Raw genomic sequence first — 21,411 nt, forward strand, 5'->3', positions numbered from 1 at the left:
GGAAAAAGATTTGGGGTTGTGGTGGATAATCAGCTGAAGATAAGCTCCCACCGCAATGCTGTAGCTAAAGGATGCGTGAAGAGGGGACGCTCAGGTAGGAGGAGGGAGGTTATTTTACTCTGTATCTGGCACTGGTCTGAGTGCCGCTTAACTAGTGTCCAGCTCTGGTGTCCCCACTTCCAGACAGATGCTGATCAATTGGAGAGAGGCCAGAAGGCCTGTGAGGATTCGCAAACCTGCCCTGTAGTGACAGACTCCGGAGCTCAGTTGGATTAGCAGAGACAGGGAAGGGGTCACTCGGTCAGTCTATAGGGACTGTGATCATGGGCTCTTCAGTCTCTCAGCCAGACGGCTGGAAGCGAGACCGTCACACTGGAAATCGGCAGGGAGGGTAAATGAACCCCGGGACAGCTTCCCCGGGGGCATGGTGGATTCTCAGCACTGGCCCTTTCCCAATGGAGCCGGGACATTCTGCTCTCAATGGAGCAGGAGTGACTCCAGGGAGGGTGGGGGCCTGTTCTGCAGCTGGTTGGACTCCGAGGGTCACTGTGGGCCCAGCTGCCCTTAGAACGTGTCATCTAGAGCAGGGGTAGGCAACCTATGGCACGGGTGCCGAAGGCGGCACACGAGTTGATTTTCAGTGGCACTCACACTGCCCAGGTCCTGGCCACCGGTCCGGGGGGCTCTGCATTTTAATTTAATTTTAAATGAAGCTTCTTAAACATTTTAAAAACCTTATTTACTTTACATACAACAATAGTTTAGTTATATATTATAGACTTATAGAAAGACCTTTTAAAAACGTTAAAATGTATTCCTGGCACTCGAAACCTTAAATTAGAGTGAATAAATGAAGACTCGGCACACCACTTCTGAAAGGTTGCCGACCCCTGATCTAGAGGGTTAGAGCAGCGGGGGCTGGGAGTCAGGACTCCTGGGTTCTCTCCAGCCACCACACACGTGCCTCCTCGAAGCAGATGTTTTTGTCACAAAACTTAATATTTTAATAACTTTAAAAAGATCATTTTTAAAACCAGTGTCTCCAGTGAGACGCAGACAGCCGAGCCCTGGGGGCCGCCGCAGGCTGGGGCCGCTTGCCTCCTTCAGCTCCGGCCGTGTCGTACCGTCATCGAAGCCAAGGGCGGTGGCTGATGCTGCAGTCCCTGGGGGGAGGGTTTCATCACCGCTGGCTGGATTGATCTCCACTGCCCGCGCTCAGCCCGGCCCAGCGTCGTACCGCAGGCGGGGCCGGGGACCCGGTCGTACCAAAGGGAAAGGCGCCCCCCTGTGGCCAGAGGACGTCGCGTCGGAGCTGAGCGGCTGCCCTGTTGGCCGTTGCTATTGCTGGCGATGCTGGCAGCGCGCAGGCCTGGGGCTGGTGAGTGCCCAGCGGGTGGGGGCAGCTGAGCAGCGTAACGGTGCCCCCCCCCCGCCTGGCAGGTTCCACTGGGCAACCGTTGAAGCATCTGCATGCGGCGAGTCCGGGTGCGTGGTGGGTCTCTGCTCACGGGCAGGGCCGGGCAGGGGGCCGGGTTTTCTCATGTGCAAAGCTGCGGTGTCCGGAAATGGGCTGAGTGCAAGAGTGCTACAACCCCGACTCCTGCGACGGCTGGAGCCCCTGCTGGGAAGCGGGGGGGGAGGTTAGAGCAGGACTCGACCCCCCACTGTCCCCTCCCCCCAGGCTGCCTCATGGTGAGTCAAAATGACAAATGGGGTCCTGACTCTCAGCCCCTCCCAGAGCTGGGGACAGACCCCAGGGCTCCCAGCCCCTCTCTCTGGCTTCTAATTCCTTTTCAGCCCAGCTCTGCCTCATTTCTCTTCTAAACCCCCCCCCCCCCCCCCCCCCCACCGGGGGGGGGGGGGGGGGGGGAGCAGGGCTGCAGGGCGACACGGGCGGGGGGGGGGGGCAGAAGGGCTGCGGGGCAGAAGGCTCCTGCGCTGTTGTGGAGCCCGGCCCAGCCCCCCCTTACCCGCGTGGCGGTCGAGGTGGAGAAGTCGGAGTACTTGGCCGGTCTCTTGAGGCCGCTGCAGCTCAGCCACCTGCGGTACTCGTCCCTCACCTGGCAGGAGAGAGAAGAGGGCTGGTCACCCCACGGCGCAGGGGAGCTTGCAGGGTGGGGCCTCAGCTGTAGGGAGACATGGGCCCAGAACTGGCCGGGCAGGGGGGAGCTCTCAGCTACGCCAGCCCCAGCAGAGGACACTGGGGCGAGCTCCCAGTGGGGGACGCTGTGGGGCAGGGGTTGAGCGCTGGCTGTGGAAGGAGCTTGGGGGTGGGGCGCTGTGGGGCAGGGGGCGCTGTGGGGCAGGGGATGAGTGCCGGCTGTGGTGGTGCTAGGGGGGTGGTTGAGTGCTGGCTGTGGGGGTGCCCAGGAGGGTGCTGGGGGGCAGAGGTTGAGCGCTGGCTGGGGGGGCCGCTGGGGGGTGGGCATTGAGCACTGGGGCTGGGGTGGCACTGGGGGCGGTTGAGCGCTGGCTGTGGGGGGTGCTGTGGTGTGGGGGTTGAGCACGGGCTGCGGTGGGTGCTGTGGGGCAGGGGCTGTGGGGGGACTGGCCTGTTTCTTGAGCAGACAGTGCAGCAGGAAGATGAAGAGCCCCTGCAGGCTGTTGAGGATGGTGAAGATGTAGGAGACGACCAGGCTGCGCTGGTTGAACTGGAACAGGCCGAAGATCCAGGTGGTGCCCAGGACGCAGAGCTGGGCGATGGCCGTGATGGTGAGCACCCTGCGGGGGAGGGGGAACCAGTCACTTGACCCCGCCCCTCCACCGCAGCCCACCTTCCATTCCCCCTTGGGGCCCCGCCCCACAGCTTCTGTCCCCCTGGGGTCCCACCCCTCAGTCACAGCCCACCTCCCCTTCTCTCCCAGGGCCCTGCCCCTCAAACCTGAACCCCCCCACCCCGCATGTGACTGACATCTCCTCCACACAGCCCCACCACCCCAGACTCTGCCCCCCAGCCAGTAGGGGGTGAGGGAAAATGTCACTCATCTGTGGCTCCCTCCCGCCACACATGGGGGGGGGATGACATCACGTTATCATATGCCCCCCAGCTCCCTCTCCCTTGATGGGGGGGCAGCAGGGCAGTGCCAGGGTCTCTGCTGCCCCGGGGGCCGCCCTCGCTACCTGAACTTCTTCAGCTGGCTCATGTCAGGGTTGATGTCAGCGAATTTCAGCGACAGCTTCCAGACGGTGACGACAAAGATCACGGCATTGACCTGCCGGGCGCAAGGGAGAGGCGGGTTGGGAGGGGGGCAAGTGTGTCCCAGGGTTGGGGGCTATGGGATCTGCCAGCTGCGCAGCCCATGGGGCAGCCCCTTGCCTGGGCCACGGGCGCCCCACTTCCCATAGTGACCCAGCTCGGCCCCTGGGGACTGGGGGGGACGGGGGATGACAAGCGAGGGCCTCAGCTGCCCCGGAGCAGGGGTTGGATGGCAGGGGAAAGAAGTGAGGGCAGCTGCCAGCCAGGCCCTCAGGGGCCGGCCAGGGGGCCAGGTGCTGGCATGGGGCTGGGCTCGGGAAGGGGATTTACCGCGATGATGATGCAGACGGGCGCCAGGAAGCTCCAAATGAATTGCTTCTCCAGCGAGAGCCAGCAGCTGTGGGGGAGGGACAGACACGGGTCAGTCACTCACCTGCCAGCAGGGGGCACTGCAGGGTGGGGTCTGCCCCCCCTACCGGCAGAGTGGGGGATGGAGACTTGCCAGCCCCCCCCCTTGGTGCCCGGGAGCGTCCTTGTGTTGTACAAGTGTCCCGGGCTGTGGCCCTGAGCAGAAGCTGTCCCTGGCCCAAGTGGCAGCAGGGTGCCCCCCTCCCTCACGCTGGCCTCACCCACCCCATGGGGGCCCACCCCTCCCCTCCCCTGGTGGGTCCAGATGGCAGCGGCACGCCCGGCTGAGCCGCTCCTGTCCCCATGTGCTGCCTGGGCATGGTGCCATGTTCCCCTTGAGCCCCTGGCCGCGAGCACTGGGCCTGCCCCCCCCCGGGCCGGTGACTCACTGGCGCGCCGTGCCGTAGCCCTCGCTGTAGGTGGCGGCCGAGACGCCCACGATGAGGGCCGGCACGCCGTAGCCCAGCAGGAACATGTGGCGGCGCCGGAGGCCGTGGGGGGTGAAGACCTGAACCACCAGCAGGTAGAGCTCGGCGCCCTCCAGGCACATCCAGCAGAAGGCGGCCAGGAAGAAATAGTGCAGGAGCCCGGCCACCACGCCGCACACCACCTGCAGCCAACGGGACATGGGACGTCAGGGCCGGGCTCCCGGCTCCTCCAGCCCCAGCCCCTGGCAGCAGGGGGCGCAGTGGGGAGCGGGGCAGGAGCACTGGCTGTGGGGGGAGCTCCCGGCTACTTCAGCCCCAGACACTGGGGGCACTGTAGGGAGCAAGGCAGGACTGCTGGCTGTGGGGTGGCTCCTGGCTTCTCCCGCTCCAGCCTGTGCCAGCAGGGGCCACTGTGGGGAGCGGGGCCCGAGGCTGGCTGGGGGGGAGGTGGCGAGCTGGCGAGCTCCCAGTAGGGGGCATTGCAGGGAGCTGGGCCCGAGGCTGGCTGGGGGAGCTGCCAGTGGGGGGCGCTGTGGGGAGCGGGACCCGATGCTGGCAGGGGAGCCGGGTACCCTGTTGCCGGTGCTGGAGGTGCCGGTGAGGAAGACGGTGTAGGCGATGAAGAGCGCCAGGCAGAGGTGCAGGTGGATGGTGGTGCGGGGGCCCTTGAGGGCGCGGCAGAAGAGGAAGGTGACGATGGACAGCAGCAGGCACAGCAGCGAGATCACCAGCCCCACCTTGGTGATGACGTCCAGGGTCCAGTCCTGTGCCGGGGGTGGGGGGGGTGAGGGGGTTAGTCAGGGTCGTCCCCCTCCCGGCAAGGCAGCAGCCAGGCCGGGCTTTAGGGTACAGCCGGACTAGCCTGTCGGCCTCGCTCTGCGCCACCCCTAGTGGCGACACCGGGCAGCCTGCGAGAACCACAGTATCTGGCTGGCTCCAGCAGCCCAGATGGATTCGATGCTGCCCAGCCTTCCCCGCCCCCCCGAGGGGCTGACCCACAGCCCCAGGGCCATGGGAAGCCGAGGGGGCTCTAGAGTCACCACCAACCAAGGGGGAATCCCTGGCACCGATCCCTGCAGGACGGGGGCGCCAGAAAGTGCGAGGGGCCGGGGCTGTTCCCCGGAGCTGAGAGCAGAGCGCCCCCGCCTGGCAGGAGGAAGCCCCTGCCCAGGAGGGAGCTGCTTTTAGACCAGACGGACGCGCTTGTGGCTAAGGTGCTGCAGCTCAGGACTCCTGGGTTCTACCAGCTCTGGGAGGGGAGCAGGGTCTGGGGTCAGAGCAGGGGGTCTGGGGGTCAGGACTCCTGGGTTCAGTTCCCAGCTCTGATGTCACCTCCCTGAGTCTCCTTGAGTGAGGCATTTAACCCCTCCCTACCTCCATGCAATGGGGATGGGGAGGGCTCCCTGCAATGCAATGAGGTGAGCCCCCTGCCCCCCAGCTTCCCGGTCAGGTGGGCAGGCACGTCAGTTGTGGCTACCTGTGGAGTCTCCCTGTGCCCTGGTGGCGGGGGGGGCTGCTTGTGCCCCATATCAGATCCAGGGCCCCGCCTGTCGGTGGGGAATGGGTTTACTCCGGGGGGAATCTGGAGTGACTCCTGGGGAGGACTGAGGGGAAGAGCAGAACCAGACCAGCCCCAGGCCCCAGCGAGGGCCACGCCTACCTCCAGCTCGTAGAAGGCCATGAGCACGGCGAAGCTGGTCAGGTGGTTGCACTGGCAGCGGGTGATGGTGGCGTTCAAGTTCTGCAGGGTGCAGCCGTCAGTGACCCAGCGCCTGCTGTCAGGCTCCCAGTAGGCGCAGAGGAGGCGCAGGTCGGTCTTGTTCTCCTGGGGACAGAGAGACACTTGCTGCATGGGGGGCAGGAGTGGGGTGGGGGCCTGGCTGGGGTCGCACAGGGGGCAGGACTCCCCAGGCCCCGAGAGTGCAGGTCGTGGGGTACAAGGGGCTGGGCTGAGTGCACAGAACATCAGTTTGTCCCTGGGTGGGAGGTGGATTCACCTGCTGACCCGGGTGGGGGGTGTTACTAGAGATGGGCCCAGCTCTGCCCCCAGTGCCCCAGGCTCTCCTCCCCCCATGCCCAGCCCAGGGGCTCACCGGCACCGGGTGGCTGAAGCGGATGCTGACGGAGAGGCCGAGTGCCTGGGGGTCCGGGTCACTGATGAAGGCCGACACCACTGGAGACAGCACACGGTAGCTGGGCCGCCCTGGCTCCTGCGCCCACTTCCCCGTCTGGCCGATACCATCCCACTCGGGCGCCTTCACCCGCCCAGCACCGTCCAGGATGGGGCTCATCCCCTGGTATGTCAGCAGCCCGGCCAGCGTGAAGCCTGCGAGAGACAGAGGAGACGGATGAAATGGAGGGCAGGAGGGGCCCAGGGGCAGACTGGTGCCAGGGGGCACTTTGCTGCTGGGGGTGCTGCCCCCAATGCCCTGGCCATGCCCCATCCCCCTACACACCCCAGCCTGGCACTAGGGGGCGCTGTGCTGCTGCTCCCAATGCCCTGGCCGTGCCCATCGCTATACACACCTCAGCACAGGGGATGATCACATACCTTCATTTTTCTGCCCTGGGGCTCCAGCCCAGTTTAATTCCATCTGCGTCTTGCTCTGCTGCAGCGTCACGGTCTCCTGGCTCTGGTTCCCAGCCTGCCTGACCGCCAGCCCCAGCTCTGCAACCACAATACCAGCCAGGGCTCACAACAGAGACGTGGAGAGGAAGCCTGTAGCTAGACAAGGTGCTTTTCTGGCTGTGCGGGGAGCTCCCAGCTACTCCAGTCCCAGCCTCTCCCAGCAGGGAGCGCTGTGGGGAACAGGGCGGGAGCACTGGCTGTGGGGGGAGCTCCCATCTCCCAGCAGGGGGCACTGTGGGGAGTGGGGCGGGAGCGTAGGCTGCGGGTGATGAAAGCCCAACTGGGGCCACGTGGCCAGGTGCTGACCTGTGCCATTGGGGGATGCGATGCTGATCATGTTGTCACGCAGGGTCAGGGCCAGCGTTCTCAGCAGCTTCTCCACTATGGCCATCAGCTCCGTCGCGATCCGGTGTCTCCGCTCCACGCTCTCGCTCTGCTGCCCGACCAGATTTATCTGCTTCTCCAGAATGTCCAAGAAGCCCTGGCCAAGCAAACGTGGGGGGTGTTGGTGTCACAGTGCCTGAGCCCCTGCCGCACCCCCCATTCCCAGATTGCTAGTCCTCCACTGCCTTCCCACAATCCCCCCTGAAAGGAAAGACAAGTTCTCCTGCAATTGACATCACTGCCTGGGAGGTCAGACTAGATGATCACAATGGTCCTGTCTAGCCTAGGAACCTAGGAGAGCAGCTTCTTGGGCACAGACCCCACTGGAGAGGCAGGCATGGGAATTTCTGGGCAGTGCCATTGCTTATTTATCTCCTGTTCCAGGCACTGCATCCCTATAGATCGCCCTGAGACTAGATCCGAGTAGGAGCAGCGATTCCTCCCCCTAACGGGAATAAACCCAGCAAGGCCCCGAACTTTGACTTGGCACCTGCAGCTTCTCTTTGGCGTTCTGAGAGTTCATCTGCTTCAGCTCCTCCAGCGCCACCTTGCAGAGACGTCCCACCTGTGCCTGGAAGCTGCCCTGGAGGTTCTGCAAAACAAGGCCCAGGCCTGGCTCAGGAAAAGAGATCACAGAATCGCAGCCCACCTCCCCCTGGCCCGAGAGGCTCCCTCGGCTCAGAAGCCAGGCGCCAGAGGGAGCGCGGGCAATGCCCCGTCTGGCCCCTAGGGGGTGCACGGCGTTTGCAAGGGATGGTGGGGGACGGCGGTTGCAAGCTGAAGCGTGTTGCAGCAACCTGATGCTGCTGATCCTGGAGGGTGAGAATCACCCCGGGGGCAAAGGCCTAGGCCGTGGCTGGACTGCAGGGGCTCCCAGGGACTGGCCACTGGCTCTTTGCCCAGGGGCGAGTTTGGCCCCAGAATCCTCGTGGGGCGAGATCAGTGAAAAGCAACGTGGCACTAAAGGGGAATCGGGTCTATCTCCCCCCCCCCCCAGGGTCTGTGCCCCACTCACCTTGGCTCCGGCAGAGTTGTCATCATCCAGCAGTGGGGGGCAGGTGAACTCTGGGGATGGAAAGGGAGGAGGCGTGAGAGATGCGTGGGGGAAATGTGGGGTCTGGCTGGGTAGGTGCATGCACACCAGAGCCAGGCACTAGGGCAGGACTCATTCCCTCCAGCAGGGGTGACAGCAGTCCCCCCCACTCCCTCCCAGCAGGGATATACCCAGCCCATGTCAGTGATATGGGTGTAATAGATCCTCTCCCAGCAGGGGGAGCAGTGACCCCCCCACACACACACTCAGCCCCACACATGTGCCCAGCCCCTTGTCCCCATCCTCTGCCCACAAGCTGGTCTCTGTGAAAGGATCCCTCCCCCCTCCCCGTCCTAGGGGGACTGAGCCGCAGTGGGGTGGGGCGGGGGCTGTGGAATCATCCCAGCCGTATCTCCCCTCAACCCTCTCCCCCAGCTGTGCGTGGTTCTGGTGTGTTGGTGGGGGAGTGAATCCAGCAGGGAGCCCCGGGCTGGCCCCACAGTGGCCTCTAGGCACAGACGGCGCCCTCTGCTGCCATCTTCCCAGGGCAGAGACTCCAGCCGTGCAGCAGGAATGCAGGCACTGCTGCAGGGGGAGAGATGCCCGGCCCCTGGCATCCCTGGAGTGACCCCTGCTCCGCTCCCAGAGCCAGACATGGGCACGCTGGTGGCTGTGGCTCTGAGACAACCAGAAACACCCCAGTGGATGGACAGGCTGGGCTGGGGGGAGGTGAGGGCCTGGAGGCTGAGCTCCCCCGAGCCAGGGCTGAGACCCAGAGGGATCCCGTCCATGGGGGGCAGGGGGGCTGGCGCACCGTCCCAGACCAGTTCCCAGCTCGCTGTCCCCTCGGGCAAGACCTCTGCCTGTGTAACCTCAGGCCCTGCCCAGCCCCCCCACGTGCCCCCTCCATGCCCCCAGCGGCAGGACCCACCTTCGCACAGGGTCGTGTTCCTGTTGGAGGGGACGTAGCCAGCCCGGCACTCACACCAGTAGCTTCCGTAGGTGTTGATACACGTGGCGTTGGGGCCGCAGATATCTGGGGTCTTCTTGCACTCGTCGATGTCTGAGAGGGGAAAGCGGGGGGCGGGGGACGGGGTGTTACACACAGCACGGCTGGGGGCGCACAGGGGGTGAATGACTATGGAGGTACCCCCCACCGATTGCAGGGGGCGTGGTCTGTCGGTCAGTCTGTCTGCTCCATCTACACCCCTATTCTATTCTCCTTCCTTCCCTGCTACGTGCAGTGCCCCAATCCCTGCGGAGCAACCCCTCCCCCACCCACCAGATCGGGGGGTCCAACCTTTTCCAGACCAAGACCCTGCGATCTCCTCCCTGCACCAGCCCTGACAGAGCAGGGTTAAGGCGGGGGGGTGGGGGGACGGGCTATCAGCTAGTTAAGCTGCAAAGGGGAAGTGACTTAGGCTGCGTGCAGGGCGCTAGCTAGAAGGAAGCTCGCCTGGGAGCGGACAGTGGGGGCTTCTATACAGCCCGAGGGCTGGGCCCAGTGGTGGGGGCCTGAGTCAAGGGGGGCTAGGGAGCCGTGAGAGGGGCTAGGGGCCCCGGAGGAAGGGTTTCGCTAGCAGGCATAGCAGAGAGGGGTCTGAATTTGAAGGGCTCCCCCAGAATGGGGATCACAGTGTGACCTGGCCGGATGGCCAAGACCTGGGGCAGCCGCGACGCCGGGAGCTGCAATCATAGAATCATAGAATATCAGGGTTGGAAGGGACCTCAGGAGGTTCTAGTCCAACCCCCTGCTCAAAGCAGGACCAATCCCCAACTAAATCATCCCAGCCAGCGCTTTATCAAGCCAGGCCTTAAAAACCTCTAAGGATGGAGATTCCCTAGATAACCTCTCTAGGTAACCCATTTCACTGCTTCACCACCCTCCTAGTGAAAAAGTTTTTCCTAATATCCAACCTAAACCTCCCCAACTGCAACTTGAGACCATTACTCCTTGTTCTGTCATCTGCTACCACTGAGAACAGTCTAGATCCATCCTCTTTGGAACCCCCTTTCAGGTAGTTGAAAGCAGCTATCAAATCCCCCCTCATTCTTCTCTTCTGCAGACTAAACAATCCCAGTTCCCTCAGCCTCTCCTCATAAGTCATGTGCTCCAGCCCCCTAATCATTTTTGTTGCCCTCTGCTGGACTCATTCCAATTTTTCCACATCCTCCTTGTAGTGTGGGGCCCAAAACTGGACACAGGACTCCAGATGAGGCCTCACCAATGTCGAATAGAAGGGAACGATCACGTCCCTCGATCTGCTGGCAATGCTCCTACTTATACAGCCCAAAATGCCGTTAGCCTTCTTGGCAACAAGGGCACACTGTTGACTCATATCCAGCTTCTCGTCCACTGTAACCCCTAGGTCCTTTTCTGTAGAACTGCTGCCTAGCCATTCGGTCCCTAGTCAGTAACAGTGCATGGGATTCTTCCGTCCTAAGTGCAGGACTCTGCACTTGTCCTTGTTGAACCTCATCAGATTTCTTTTGGCCCAATCCTCTAATTTATCTAGGTCCTTCTGTATCCTATCCCTATCCTCCAGCGTATCTACCACTCCTCCCAGTTTAGTGGCATCCGCAAACTTGTTGAGAGTGCAGTCCACGCCATCCTCCTGATCATTAATGAATGGAAGGGAAGAAAGGGGGCGCCGAACTGGAGCTAGTTGCCAGAAGGGGGCGCAATGCTCAGCGTTACAGACCCCCAGCCCGATGGGTCTCCTCCCCGTTCGGGATACACCCAGCACCACCCCTCCCATGGAGCACTAGGAGAAGGGTGGGTGGGCTGCGCCCAGGAGAGTGCAGGGGAATTGGGGGCTGTCCCTTTAAACTAGTTTCTTTGCTCTCTGGTTGCGCTCACGAGGGTCTATGGCAGAAGCCTGCAGACCCCAGAGATGCAGCCAGACCCTGCACGGCTGATAAATGGGTTGTTTGAAGGCAGCTGGATCCAGGGGATCCCCCTATTCCTAACACTGCGCAGTGAGCAGCGGCCTGACAACCTCCATTCCCGGACCCTGCTGTGACCCCCAGGCCCAGGGCCCCGCGGGGCGAATCCATCAAGCCCAGAGACAGATGACACTCGCTGCCGATCCGGCCTGTGGAAGCCAAAGCCGGAAGAGACCCGCCCAGCCTGACCCCCAGCACAGCCTCAGCCGGAGTCGCCACCCAGCGGGTCACCAATCCGGCCCCAAACAGAGGGGACTTTACTGCCCTCGCTGCCTCCTGGGGCCTTTCACCACTGTGGAGAGTCTGATCTGACAGACGGGCCCTGCCCTGCCCGGGCACAGAGAGCCCTGCCGTGATCTAGCCAAACGCTGGAGGGCCGTGCACCCGCCAGGCTGCCAACGTGGGTAGCGCCAGCTGCCGGCAAAGGGGGATACATGGGGGATGTCGGGGCTCCATGGTGCAGCAGGGTCACTCAACCCCATGCAGGGAGTGGGGTTTTCTACCCAGGGACCCGGCTTGTACGTGCAGAGACGCACTCATTCTGGCCAGCCAGCCCCTGAGGAGCCTGCAGTCCTGTCTGGGGCAATGAGAGATGGAGAAGCAGAGCTGGGACAAAAACCCCTTGAAGTCAGTGGTGCTGCACCAATTTACATCACAGGGGCTCTGGCCCCCGCTTTGTGACCATTTCACATATAGAAGCACTGAATTGGTGGCGACGCATGGGGGATGGGCGCATCGTCAGTCATTCCCGCGGGTTGGGGGAAGCGGTTCAGCCGCTGCGGAAATGGCCATGATCAATTGTCCCAGAAATCCCAGCCAGGAATGAGTGCTGGAATTCAGCATTCGCCTGCTTATTAACCCAACATTTCAGCCGTCCAATCAGGAAGCAGAGAAGGACCATGGGACTCTGGCAACCAATTGTACGACATCAGTGACAAGTTTTCGGAGCCAACAGTTTGCCAATAAAATCACAGACATTTATCCACCCAAACAGTCGAAGCGTCGGCCGGTGAACGAGCAGGCTTGGATCAGCATGCAGAGCTGTTCTGCTGACTCCACCTGGCGTTCAGATCAGCGTGGGGGTCGCTCCTGGGCATAGAGCGGAGTCGCACAACTTGAAGCCTGGAGCGTGGGGCATGCCCCGGGTCCAAGCTAATGTTGAGAGAACGATCCGACGAACGGTACCGCTAGAGAAGAGAGGGCTGCAGCGAAGCTGGAGCACAAGTTCCAACTACCTTCACTGGTGGCAAGAAGGAACTGACGGTGGGGGGAGAGCACAGCTCTCCTTATAGTGCGCTATAGCGGCGCCACTCTAGGGATCGCAGCGGTGCTTCCCCACTACAGGTACTGCTAAGGGAAAAACTTCCAGCACCAGTGCACGTGGCGAGCACGCACACCTACTGTGGAATACACAGGAGCAATCACTCGACGAAGAACAGCCTGCTTCAATGACTAGCTAATGGAATTACTCCCTTAGCTCCAGCAGCTGAGCTGTGTGCTTTCAACAGACAGATCCTGGGTTTGATTCCTGCTAATGATCCAAGCTGGTTCCTTTGTGATGCCAGCTCTGTCCCCTGCCTTAGCAGCTGCTGAGGGTTCGGTTAATGGGGTTCCAGAAACTAAGGGGCTTTTTGAGCCCAAGCTGTATTAAAGGTTGTCCAACACAGAGTCCTCGGCTCCGTCTCAGCCCAGTTTACTTTGCAAAGACCTGACCTTCCCCCACCTCAAAGCTCTGCTACAAAAGAGCATCTTGGGCTCTGATTGCAGCTGCAGGTTTGGGGGGATGTTGCAGCTTCTAATGACATCCCCAAGGCGCTATACTGGTGCCGCGGTGGAATTAAGCAGCATGGCAAGAGACATGGCGACGTTCAGTCCCCGGGCTCAGTTTCCAGTCTGTAAGACAGGCTGGGAGTCAGAACAGACACTTTGCCCGGGTGTGGCGCAGAGAAAGAGCGAGACTTCAGGGCAACCTGGTTAGTTTCCCCATCCAGGCATGCGGGTTAGTTTCAGAGATCCTGGGTAAGATCAATGGTCGTGCATTAACAGCATCGCCAATGCCAATCAATCAATAAAAGCCCCAAACCGTGAGCCATGCTGCAAAAAAGGTCACAAGATTAGTTTAAAAATCATGATTTTTTTTTTAAATCTGTTTTGGCTTCGTTTTGGTTGACTCTGGTTTGGGAGCTGTCGGTCACCCCAGTGTAACGTTTGGCAGTTTTTCCTCCGCCACGTGGGCCAAGCCCTAATTTTGATTTTAGCCAAAAGTGGAATCACGTGACTCCGGGAGGTGGGGCTTTAAGGCAACGCCACACGTTAGCAACACTGCAGACAAGCCAGAAACATCATGCCTTTGCCATGACTGTTTCCAGCTCCCGTTGTACCTGTGCAGATCTTAGACGTATCCTTATGACTCTTCCCAAATCCCCAACTGCATTTACACATGTAACGCCCTGGCATGTTGATGCAGTTCCCGTGGGGCTCACAGATTGTGGTGTTTCGCTGGCACTCGTCAATGTCTGCAAGGAGAGAGAAAGCGCTAGGTCAGGCTGATCGAGGAGCTGTACCTTGGGCACTGGGGTGACGCTGCTGGGGGATAATCCAGGCGTCCGAAATGTACCATGCTCTGGGGAGACGGGGCTGGTTAGAGCCAGGAGTTCAGTTACTGGGTCAGCGACCAGGAGCAAGTTGGCTATTGTCCGGAATGAGCCGCTCCAGCTGGGAAGGGAAAAGCAGCCCTGCTAGGACACGCGCCGGCTGCTTGCTAAAGCTACCAAGCGGATCTGGCGATGCCCAGTGCTGCAATATCAGTGCAGACAGCAATGCCTGAATGAGCCGTCCGCCCCTGGAAGGGACAAATGGGGAGCTGCTTTGGGGGAAGGGGATAGAGAATAACGTGAGGGCTAGTCTAATGCCTGGAGATCAGTCAATGGGGTGACCTCCTCTGCAACCCATGAGCTGCGCTGGGCACCCCCTTGCACACAGGACAGTGCAGAACCAGAGGGGTTCAGAGACAGGCAATGAGAATGATCAGGGGCCTGGAAAAACCCTCTATGGAGAGAGATTGAAAAGACTGGGACTGTCACCGTAGAGTGAACGTACGAGGGGACGTGTTAAGAGTCTATGAATGACTGACCGGGATAGAGAAGGGAGATGGGGAGCTTCTGTTCTCCCCACCTCATAGCACGAGAGCAAGGGCCAGTCGGGGAAGTGAGAAGAGGGAAATTCAAAACTGAGCCAAGGAAAGGCTGTTTCACGCAATGTGCAATTAGCCTGTGGAACTCCCCACCACAGGAGTCACTGAGGCCAATAATTGAACAAGATTCAAGGAGCGACTGGACATTCCTACGGATGATGAGAACAGCCAGAGTGATCGTAGTTAAAGGGCACAAACGTTTGGGAAGAGAGAGAAAACCTCCTGCTGTGGGGCTTCAGCCCATCTGAGTATTAGAGACCAGGAAGTGAGGGCAGATTATCCCCCGGCTGCCACTGCAGGGTTTTTCCACCGTCCTCTGCTGTATCTGGCTTTCGCCCGTTGGAGCCGGGATACCAGGCTAGATGGGCCCCAGCTCTGATCCCGTCTGTACTGTGCAAGTGCCAGCGTTACTTGTGTCTCAGCCTGGCCTGCGCCATGGTTTTGTCTCTTCAGAGGCTGAGCTGCTCCCAGGCCGACTGACCCCTGTAAGAACCGACCGGCTGCATCCTGCCAAGTGCTGCCTCCTCCGCCCCTCGACCCTGCGACACTCGCGGGTTCTCCTGAAAGCACCAAGGCGGCTCCACGTTTCCAGAACCTGCTTTATTCCGGAAACGACGTACAATCGGGTTCTGCCCCCCAAGAGTCCATGGGGGATGGGAACGGAGCTTCTAGAGTCCTTATCCATCCCGTCCTGGTGCGATTGGGATGTTTATAGCGGGTAGCTATGGGCGAGGTCTCTGCCAGGGGAAGCGTTTGAACGAATGGGCTCCTGAGATCTCCCAGTTCCACGGGCCTGGTGCTCTGCCCCCCCCAAACGGGGATGTAACGGGCGGTTTCCATGGGAACGGCCGGCTAGGACTTGATACAAGCTCTAACTACCGGCTGATCGTTGCAAACAAGGGCCTGGATCGCCCCGGCCCCTTCTCCGGTCAGGCCGCCCTGGATGCCTAAGGGGGCATAATGGCCCCCCTAGGAAACACTCTCCCATCCAGGGGGCTCCCTGTCAGTGTGGGGCTGGAAAAGCCTCTGCTCCCAGCCCTGAGGGAGGGGGCAGATTGGGGGCGTGGCCGGGGTGCCCTGCACTGGGGCTATTCCCTGCTCCCCAGGGCCCATAGGCAGCAGAGCGCACTGTGCTGTATGTGGACCATCCACGAGGCCCCTTCCGAGGCTCAGGGGCACTAGCAGCCTGGATTCTGTGTGCTGGGGACAGCGAGGGCCCCACCCGTCTCCCCGGCGCCTCCCTGCAAACCTAGGGGATTATTCCCAATCCAAACCCTGAGGCAGGGGAGATCCTGGCCCCACGCGCTGGAGCAGCAGTTGAGGGTAACGGCTGATTACAGCCCCGGTGAGTGGATCAGGTGCCTTTGCTGCAGCTGGCAGCAGCCTCTGGTGCAGCACCAAGCCTGGAATGAGCCCAGCGGTGTGTGTAGGGGGGGAGGGGAGAGCTCACCCTGGCAGGTGTTCTCACTCGCGTGCGTGAAGTTGGCTTTCCCGGAGCTGGGCTCGTAGCCATCGATGCAGGTGCAGTAGTAACTCCCAGCTACGTTGGTGCAGTTTGCGTGGGGTCCGCAGTCTGCCGGGCTCGGGCCCTGACACTCGTCAATATCTGCAGCACAAGAGGGGACGCTCTGTACAGTCCTGGCAGGGAGATGTTCCCCATATCACCTCCCAGCCCCCGCACTGAGCTGGGTGACGGGACCCAGGTGACCGGGCCCCTGGCAGCTTAACAATCACAGGCCTGAGTCTCAGCTACACTCAGGCAGCACTAGGCTGCTCTGGCAGCGGAACGGCCACTCGAGAATCCCCCCCCACCCTGCAAAAGGGGGCACCCCAGCTGGTGTGGAGCTGCTGTCGGGGTCCTGCATCCACCCTGCTCCTAGCCCCTGATGTAGGGGCCGAGGCCAGGGTGCCCAGCACTGCAGCTATTCCCTGCCCCCCAGGACCCATGGGGGAGGATCGGGGGTGTGGCTGGGGCACACTGTGCTGTGGCTATTCTCTCCTCCCCAGGGCCCGTAGGGGGCAGAGCGCACTGTGCTATTTCCATGGCCCAGACACGAGGCCCGTTCCCAGCTCAGGGGACACTAGCAGCCCAGATGCTGCATGCTGGGGCCAGCGAGGGGCCCCTCCCCTCTCCCCAGCCAGGGCCGGCTCTAGATTTTTTGCCGCCCCAAGCAAAAAAATTTTTTGGCTTTCCCCCCCCCCATCAGTGCCCTCCCCCACCCACACCCCCTGCCGCCCCATCCCTGGGCTCTCTCTTCCCACCCACCCGCAGCCCCTGCCGCCCCAGCCCTGGGCTCCCCCTCACCCAGGGCCAGCTCTAGGTTTGTTGCCGCCCCAAGCAAAATAATTTTGGCTGTCCCCACTTTTTAACAAACCCCAGTGTTAGGAAGAAATTGCATGCATTTGTGGAGAACCTAAAGAATTTGACTGGCATCACATATTGTATAGAAATGCAAAAACCCCATATAAAATTGCCAGCAAGTTAAAGAAGTATGGGCTGGATGAAAGGACTATAAGGTGGATAGAAAGCTGGCTAGATCGTCGGGCTCAGCGGGTAGTGATCAATGGCTCCATGTCTAGTTGGCAGCCGGTATCAAGCGGAGTACCCCAAGGGTCGGTCCTGGGGCCGGTTTTGTTCAATATCTTCATTAATGATCTGGAGGATGGCGTGGACTGCACTCTCAGCAAGTTTGCAGCTGACACTAAACTGGGAGGAGTGGTAGATACGCTGGAGGGTAGGGATAGGATACAGAGGGACCTAGACAAATTAGAGGATTGGGTCAAAAGAAACCTGTGAGGTTCAAAAAGGACAAGTGCAGAGTCCTGCACTTAGGACGGAAGAATCCCATTCACTGTTATAGACTAGGGACCGAATGGCTGGCAGCAGTTCTGCAGAAAAGGACCTATGGGTTACAGTGGACAAGAAGCTGGATATGAGTCAACAGCATGCTCTTGTTGCCAAGAAGGCTAATGGCATTTTGGGCTGTATAAGTAGATGCATTGCCAGCAGATCGAGGGACGTGATCATTCCCCTCTATTCGACATTGGTGAGGCCTCATCTGGAGTTTTGAGTCCAGTGTTGAGCCCCACACTACAAGAAGGATGTGGAAAAATTGGAAAGAGTCCAACGGAGGGCAACAAAAATGATTAGGGGGCTGGAGCACAGGACTTATGAGGAGAGGCTGAGGGAACTGGGATTGTTTAGTCTGCAGAAGAGAAGAACGAGGGGGGATTTGATAGCTGCTTTCAACTACCTGAAAGGGGGTTCCAAAGAGGATGGATCCAGACTGTTCTCAGTGGTAGCAGACGACAGAACAAGGAGTAATGGTCTCAAGTTGCAGTGGGGGAGGTTTAGGTTGGATATTAGGAAACACTATTTCACTAGGAGGGTGGTGAAGCACTGGAATGGGTTACCTAGGGAGGTGGTGGAATCTCCTTCCTTAGAGGTTTTTAAGGTCAGGCTTGACAAAGCCCTGGCTGGGATGATTTAGTTGGGGACTGGTCCTGCTTTGAGCAGGGGGTTGGACTAGATGACCTCCTGAGGTCCCTTCCAACCCTGATATTCTATGATTCTGTGATTCTAAATAAAAATCTGCCATTCTGCCTTCCAATGCTGGTTCTACTCTCTTTGGGTACGTCCAGACTACCCGCCGATTCGGCGGGTAGTAATCGATCTATCGGGGATCCATATATCGCGTCTCGTCTAGATGCAATATATCAATCCCCGAACGTGCTCCTGTCGACTCCAGAACTCCACCAGGGTGAGCGGCGGTAGCGGAGTCGACAGGGGAGACGCGGCCGTCAATCCTGCGCCATGAGGACCCGAGGTAAGTCGAAATAAGATACGTCGACTTCAGCTACGCTATTCCCGTAGCTGAAGTTGTATATCTTACATCAACCCCCCCCCCCAGTGTAGACCAGCCCTTTCATAGAGACAAGAGGGAGGAGTGAGGTTAGCACTTCATTAGCACTTAAGTAACCTAAAAATATCAAAGAGAAATTCAGAAAGTCAAGCCACATGAAACAGTTGTTTTAAGCAACAGAGAGTCCTGTGGCACCTTTAAGACTAACAGATGTATTGGAGCATAAGCTTTCGTGGGTGGATGCCCACTTCGTCAGACGCAAGTTCTGGTTTAGGGTTTTTAGAAAATGTGGTCATTGGTGCATTTCGTTGGCAGAAGGAACCAGAAGTAAATATGCATTAGATCTACTGCCTTTATGTCCACTGTAGGATAAAGTTGATAAGTGGGAGGATCCCCACTGGTACAGCTGTGTGAAGGAAGATTCCCTCTCTTGGCCTCTCTCTCGTGTCCCCTCTCTGCTGCTGATGTGCTAAGTCTCTCCGGGTTGGAGCAGCAGCCTGGAGTAGCTTTTCCCGTGAGAGACTGAGTAAATAAATGACTGTTGTGGAAGTTTAAGAAGTCAGCCTTTCTCTTCCCAGATCTCTTGTTTTCTGCGCATTGAGAGCAAGCGAATCCACCCATACAAACACAAACCCTGCTGAACCGGACTAGGGAGAAGGGGCTGAGGATGAATCAAACTGACAGAACCAAACGTGACCTCCTCGTTCACCACAGCAATCCCCGTTTACACTTGCAGTGGGGATCAAACCGTTTCTCCTATTTTTATTTCACTTTAGTATAAATCTCGCCCCCCCCGTCCCCCGCAACCCCATCTTTAGTGCTCCAAATGCACATGGAAGGCGTAGGGACTAACCCTCAAACCTTGTACCCGGAAAGGGATGGGGATCTAGCAAAGAGGGTTCAGGAGAGGAGCGGGTGTGGGGGTGCTTGGGGGCTCTACACTGGCAGAGAAGCGGGGTGTGATGTACTTGCGGAGGAGGGTGGAGGAGGAGAGGGGGTATCAGGAGGGTTGCGGGCGAAGAGGTGCAGGGGAAGGGGGAGGTGCGGGAGGAGAGGGCTGGGAGAGAGGTGCGGGTGAAGGGAGAGTACAAGGGGAAGGGGGTGCGGCGAAGGAGTGATGGGGGGAGGTACAAGTGAAGGGGCTGCGAGCGGGATGAGGGGTGCAAGGGCTGAGAGGGGCAGGCGCTGACAGCTGCTTCCCCAGCCCCGTGCAGGCAGAGCCGAGAGGACGGACACTGACCCCCAGGTGCCCGAGTTGCGGGGGTCCCCCAGCAGGGCAGTATCCCCCGCTGCCCCGCTCGGAGCCGGGCTCTGCCTCTTCCCGCCCCTGGCGCTGTGGGGGCCCGGGGCAGGCAGCGCGGGCTGAGGTGAGGGAGGTGCGCAGCGGGCTGGGTCCGGGGGCAGGAGGGGGCAGCTCCCTGGCAGCTCGGGCTGCCCAGCCACTCGCCCCATCAGCGCGCGAGTCAGGATCCGTGCCCCCTGCCCAGCCCGGCGGTGCCCTGCCCAGCCCACTCGGGCGGGGAAACGCCACGCCGCCCTGGGGAGACTCAGAGCAGTAGCGGTTGTGGCAGCAGGACCCCTCCCCCCTCCCTGCATCCCGGGCCCTGCTTCCCTCCCTCCCCGGCTCCTCACACACTCCGGGAGTCCAGGGGACGATGCTCTGGCTCTCCAGCGGCAGGGTTCTGGCCAGGGCCGGCTCCCGGCTTTTTGCTGCCCCAAGCAAAAAAAAAAAAGGGGGGGGGGCTGGAGTGCCGCCCCTTGGAAAGTGCTGCCCCAAGCACATGCTTGGAGTGCTGGTGCCTAGAGCCGGCCCTGTCCCCAGCGCATCTTGGCAGCACAAGGAGTTTGCTCTGTGGGTCTGTTTCTAACCCCGAGGGTTTATTCCCTGTCCAAGCGCCGGGCACAGGGGTGAGCCCGGCCCCATGCTCTGCGGGAGCAGGCGAGGGTCACGTCTCATCACAGCCTCGCTGACGGCCTTGGGCCACTGCCAAAGCCGGCAGCAGCCCCGGTGCAGCGCCAGGCCTGGAACGAGCATTTGTGTGCGCGAGGGGGGGGGTCTCAGCAGGTGGGGGCCAGGGGAGAGCTCACCCTGGCAGGTGTTCTCACTCTTGTCCGTGAAGTTGGCTTTCCCAGAGCTGGGCTCGTAGCCATCGATGCAGGTGCAGTAGTAACTCCCAGCCACATTGGTGCAGTTTGCGTTACGTCCACAGTCTGATGGGCTCGGCCCCAGACACTCGTTAATATCTGTAATGCAAGAGGGGACGCTCTGTACAGTCCTGGGAGGGAGACGTTCCCCATATCACCCCCCCACACCCAACCCCCCGCACTGAGCTGGGTGACGGGACCCAGGCGACCGGGCCCCTGGCAGCTTAACTATCACAGGCCTGATTCCCAGCTACGCTCAGGCGGCACTAGGCTGCTCTGGCAGTGGCACAGCCACTTGAGAATCCCCCACCCTGCACAAGGGGCCACCCCAGCTGGTGAGGAGCTGCTGTCGGGGCCCTGCACCCACCCTGCTCCCAGCCCCTGATGTAGGGGCCGAGGCCGGGGTGCCCAGCACTGCTGCTATTCCCTGCCCCCCAGGGCCCATGGGGGAGGATCGGGGCGTGGCTGGGGCGCACTGGGCTGTGGCTATTCTCTCCTCCCCAGGACCCAAAGGGGGCAGAGCGCACTGTGCTATTTCCATGGCCCAGACACAAGGCCCCTTCCCAGCTCAGGGGGGTGCTAGCAGCCCAGATGCTGCGTGCTGGGGCCAGCGAGGGTCCCCTCCCCTCTCCCCAGCGCATCACTGCAGCACAAGGAGTTTGCTCCGTGGGTCTGTTTATTCCCCATGCAAGCACCGGGCACAGGGGTGAGCCCAGTCCCATGTGCTGTAGGAGCAGTCGAGGGCAGGGCCAATCAGAAGGGGGGCCAGGAGGCCATTTGGCCTGGGCTGCAAACTCAAAGGGGGCCTCAAATTTAGACACTTTTAATTTTTTGGCATTTGATAAGTTTTGCAACTTGTTTTTATGCGCGTCCCTATCGGACCAAAATGTGACCCACGCGCTCAGCTTAGAGCTGCAAATTTAAGCAAATTAGAGATGTGATTTGGAAAGACATCATTTTTTTGTTAACTGATATCGATTTTGTCATATTAAAGAGTTAAACCTGTTCATAGATATTGCGTATTTTTGTCAGTTTGCTTGCATCAGTGGCTTCAGGTGAACGCACCTTCAACGTGTTGAAGCAGGTAAAGAACTATCACCGTTCAACTACGGGACAGGAGCGTTTGAATGGGTTCCCCGTGCTTAATGTCAACTGTGACATTGCACGAGAGCTAGATTTTTCCTCA

The 21,411-nt window shown here is 60.1% G+C and overlaps 1 protein-coding gene across 1 annotated transcript; it reads right to left on the reverse strand.

Annotated features, from left to right (window-relative positions):
* Positions 1-1,180: 1,180 nt before the first annotated feature.
* Positions 1,181-20,324, reverse strand: ADGRE5 (adhesion G protein-coupled receptor E5; the record flags this gene model as incomplete). The annotated part of the gene is made up of 17 exons (XM_029914312.1): positions 1,181-1,285; positions 1,971-2,060; positions 2,553-2,721; positions 3,121-3,212; positions 3,527-3,593; positions 3,994-4,214; positions 4,605-4,796; positions 5,693-5,857; positions 6,126-6,358; positions 6,584-6,700; positions 6,968-7,142; positions 7,536-7,637; positions 8,061-8,110; positions 9,010-9,141; positions 13,406-13,540; positions 15,668-15,823; positions 20,169-20,324. Coding segments are annotated over 17 exons (2,357 nt in total), but the record flags the coding sequence as incomplete, so codon positions are not given.
* Between the last annotated feature and the right edge of the window lie 1,087 nt (positions 20,325-21,411).

The sequence above is a fragment of the Terrapene carolina genome, unplaced genomic scaffold (assembly GCF_002925995.2).
Source record: "Terrapene carolina triunguis isolate 2854851 unplaced genomic scaffold, T_m_triunguis-2.0 Scaffold34930, whole genome shotgun sequence".
Taxonomy (NCBI): domain Eukaryota; kingdom Metazoa; phylum Chordata; order Testudines; family Emydidae; genus Terrapene; species Terrapene triunguis.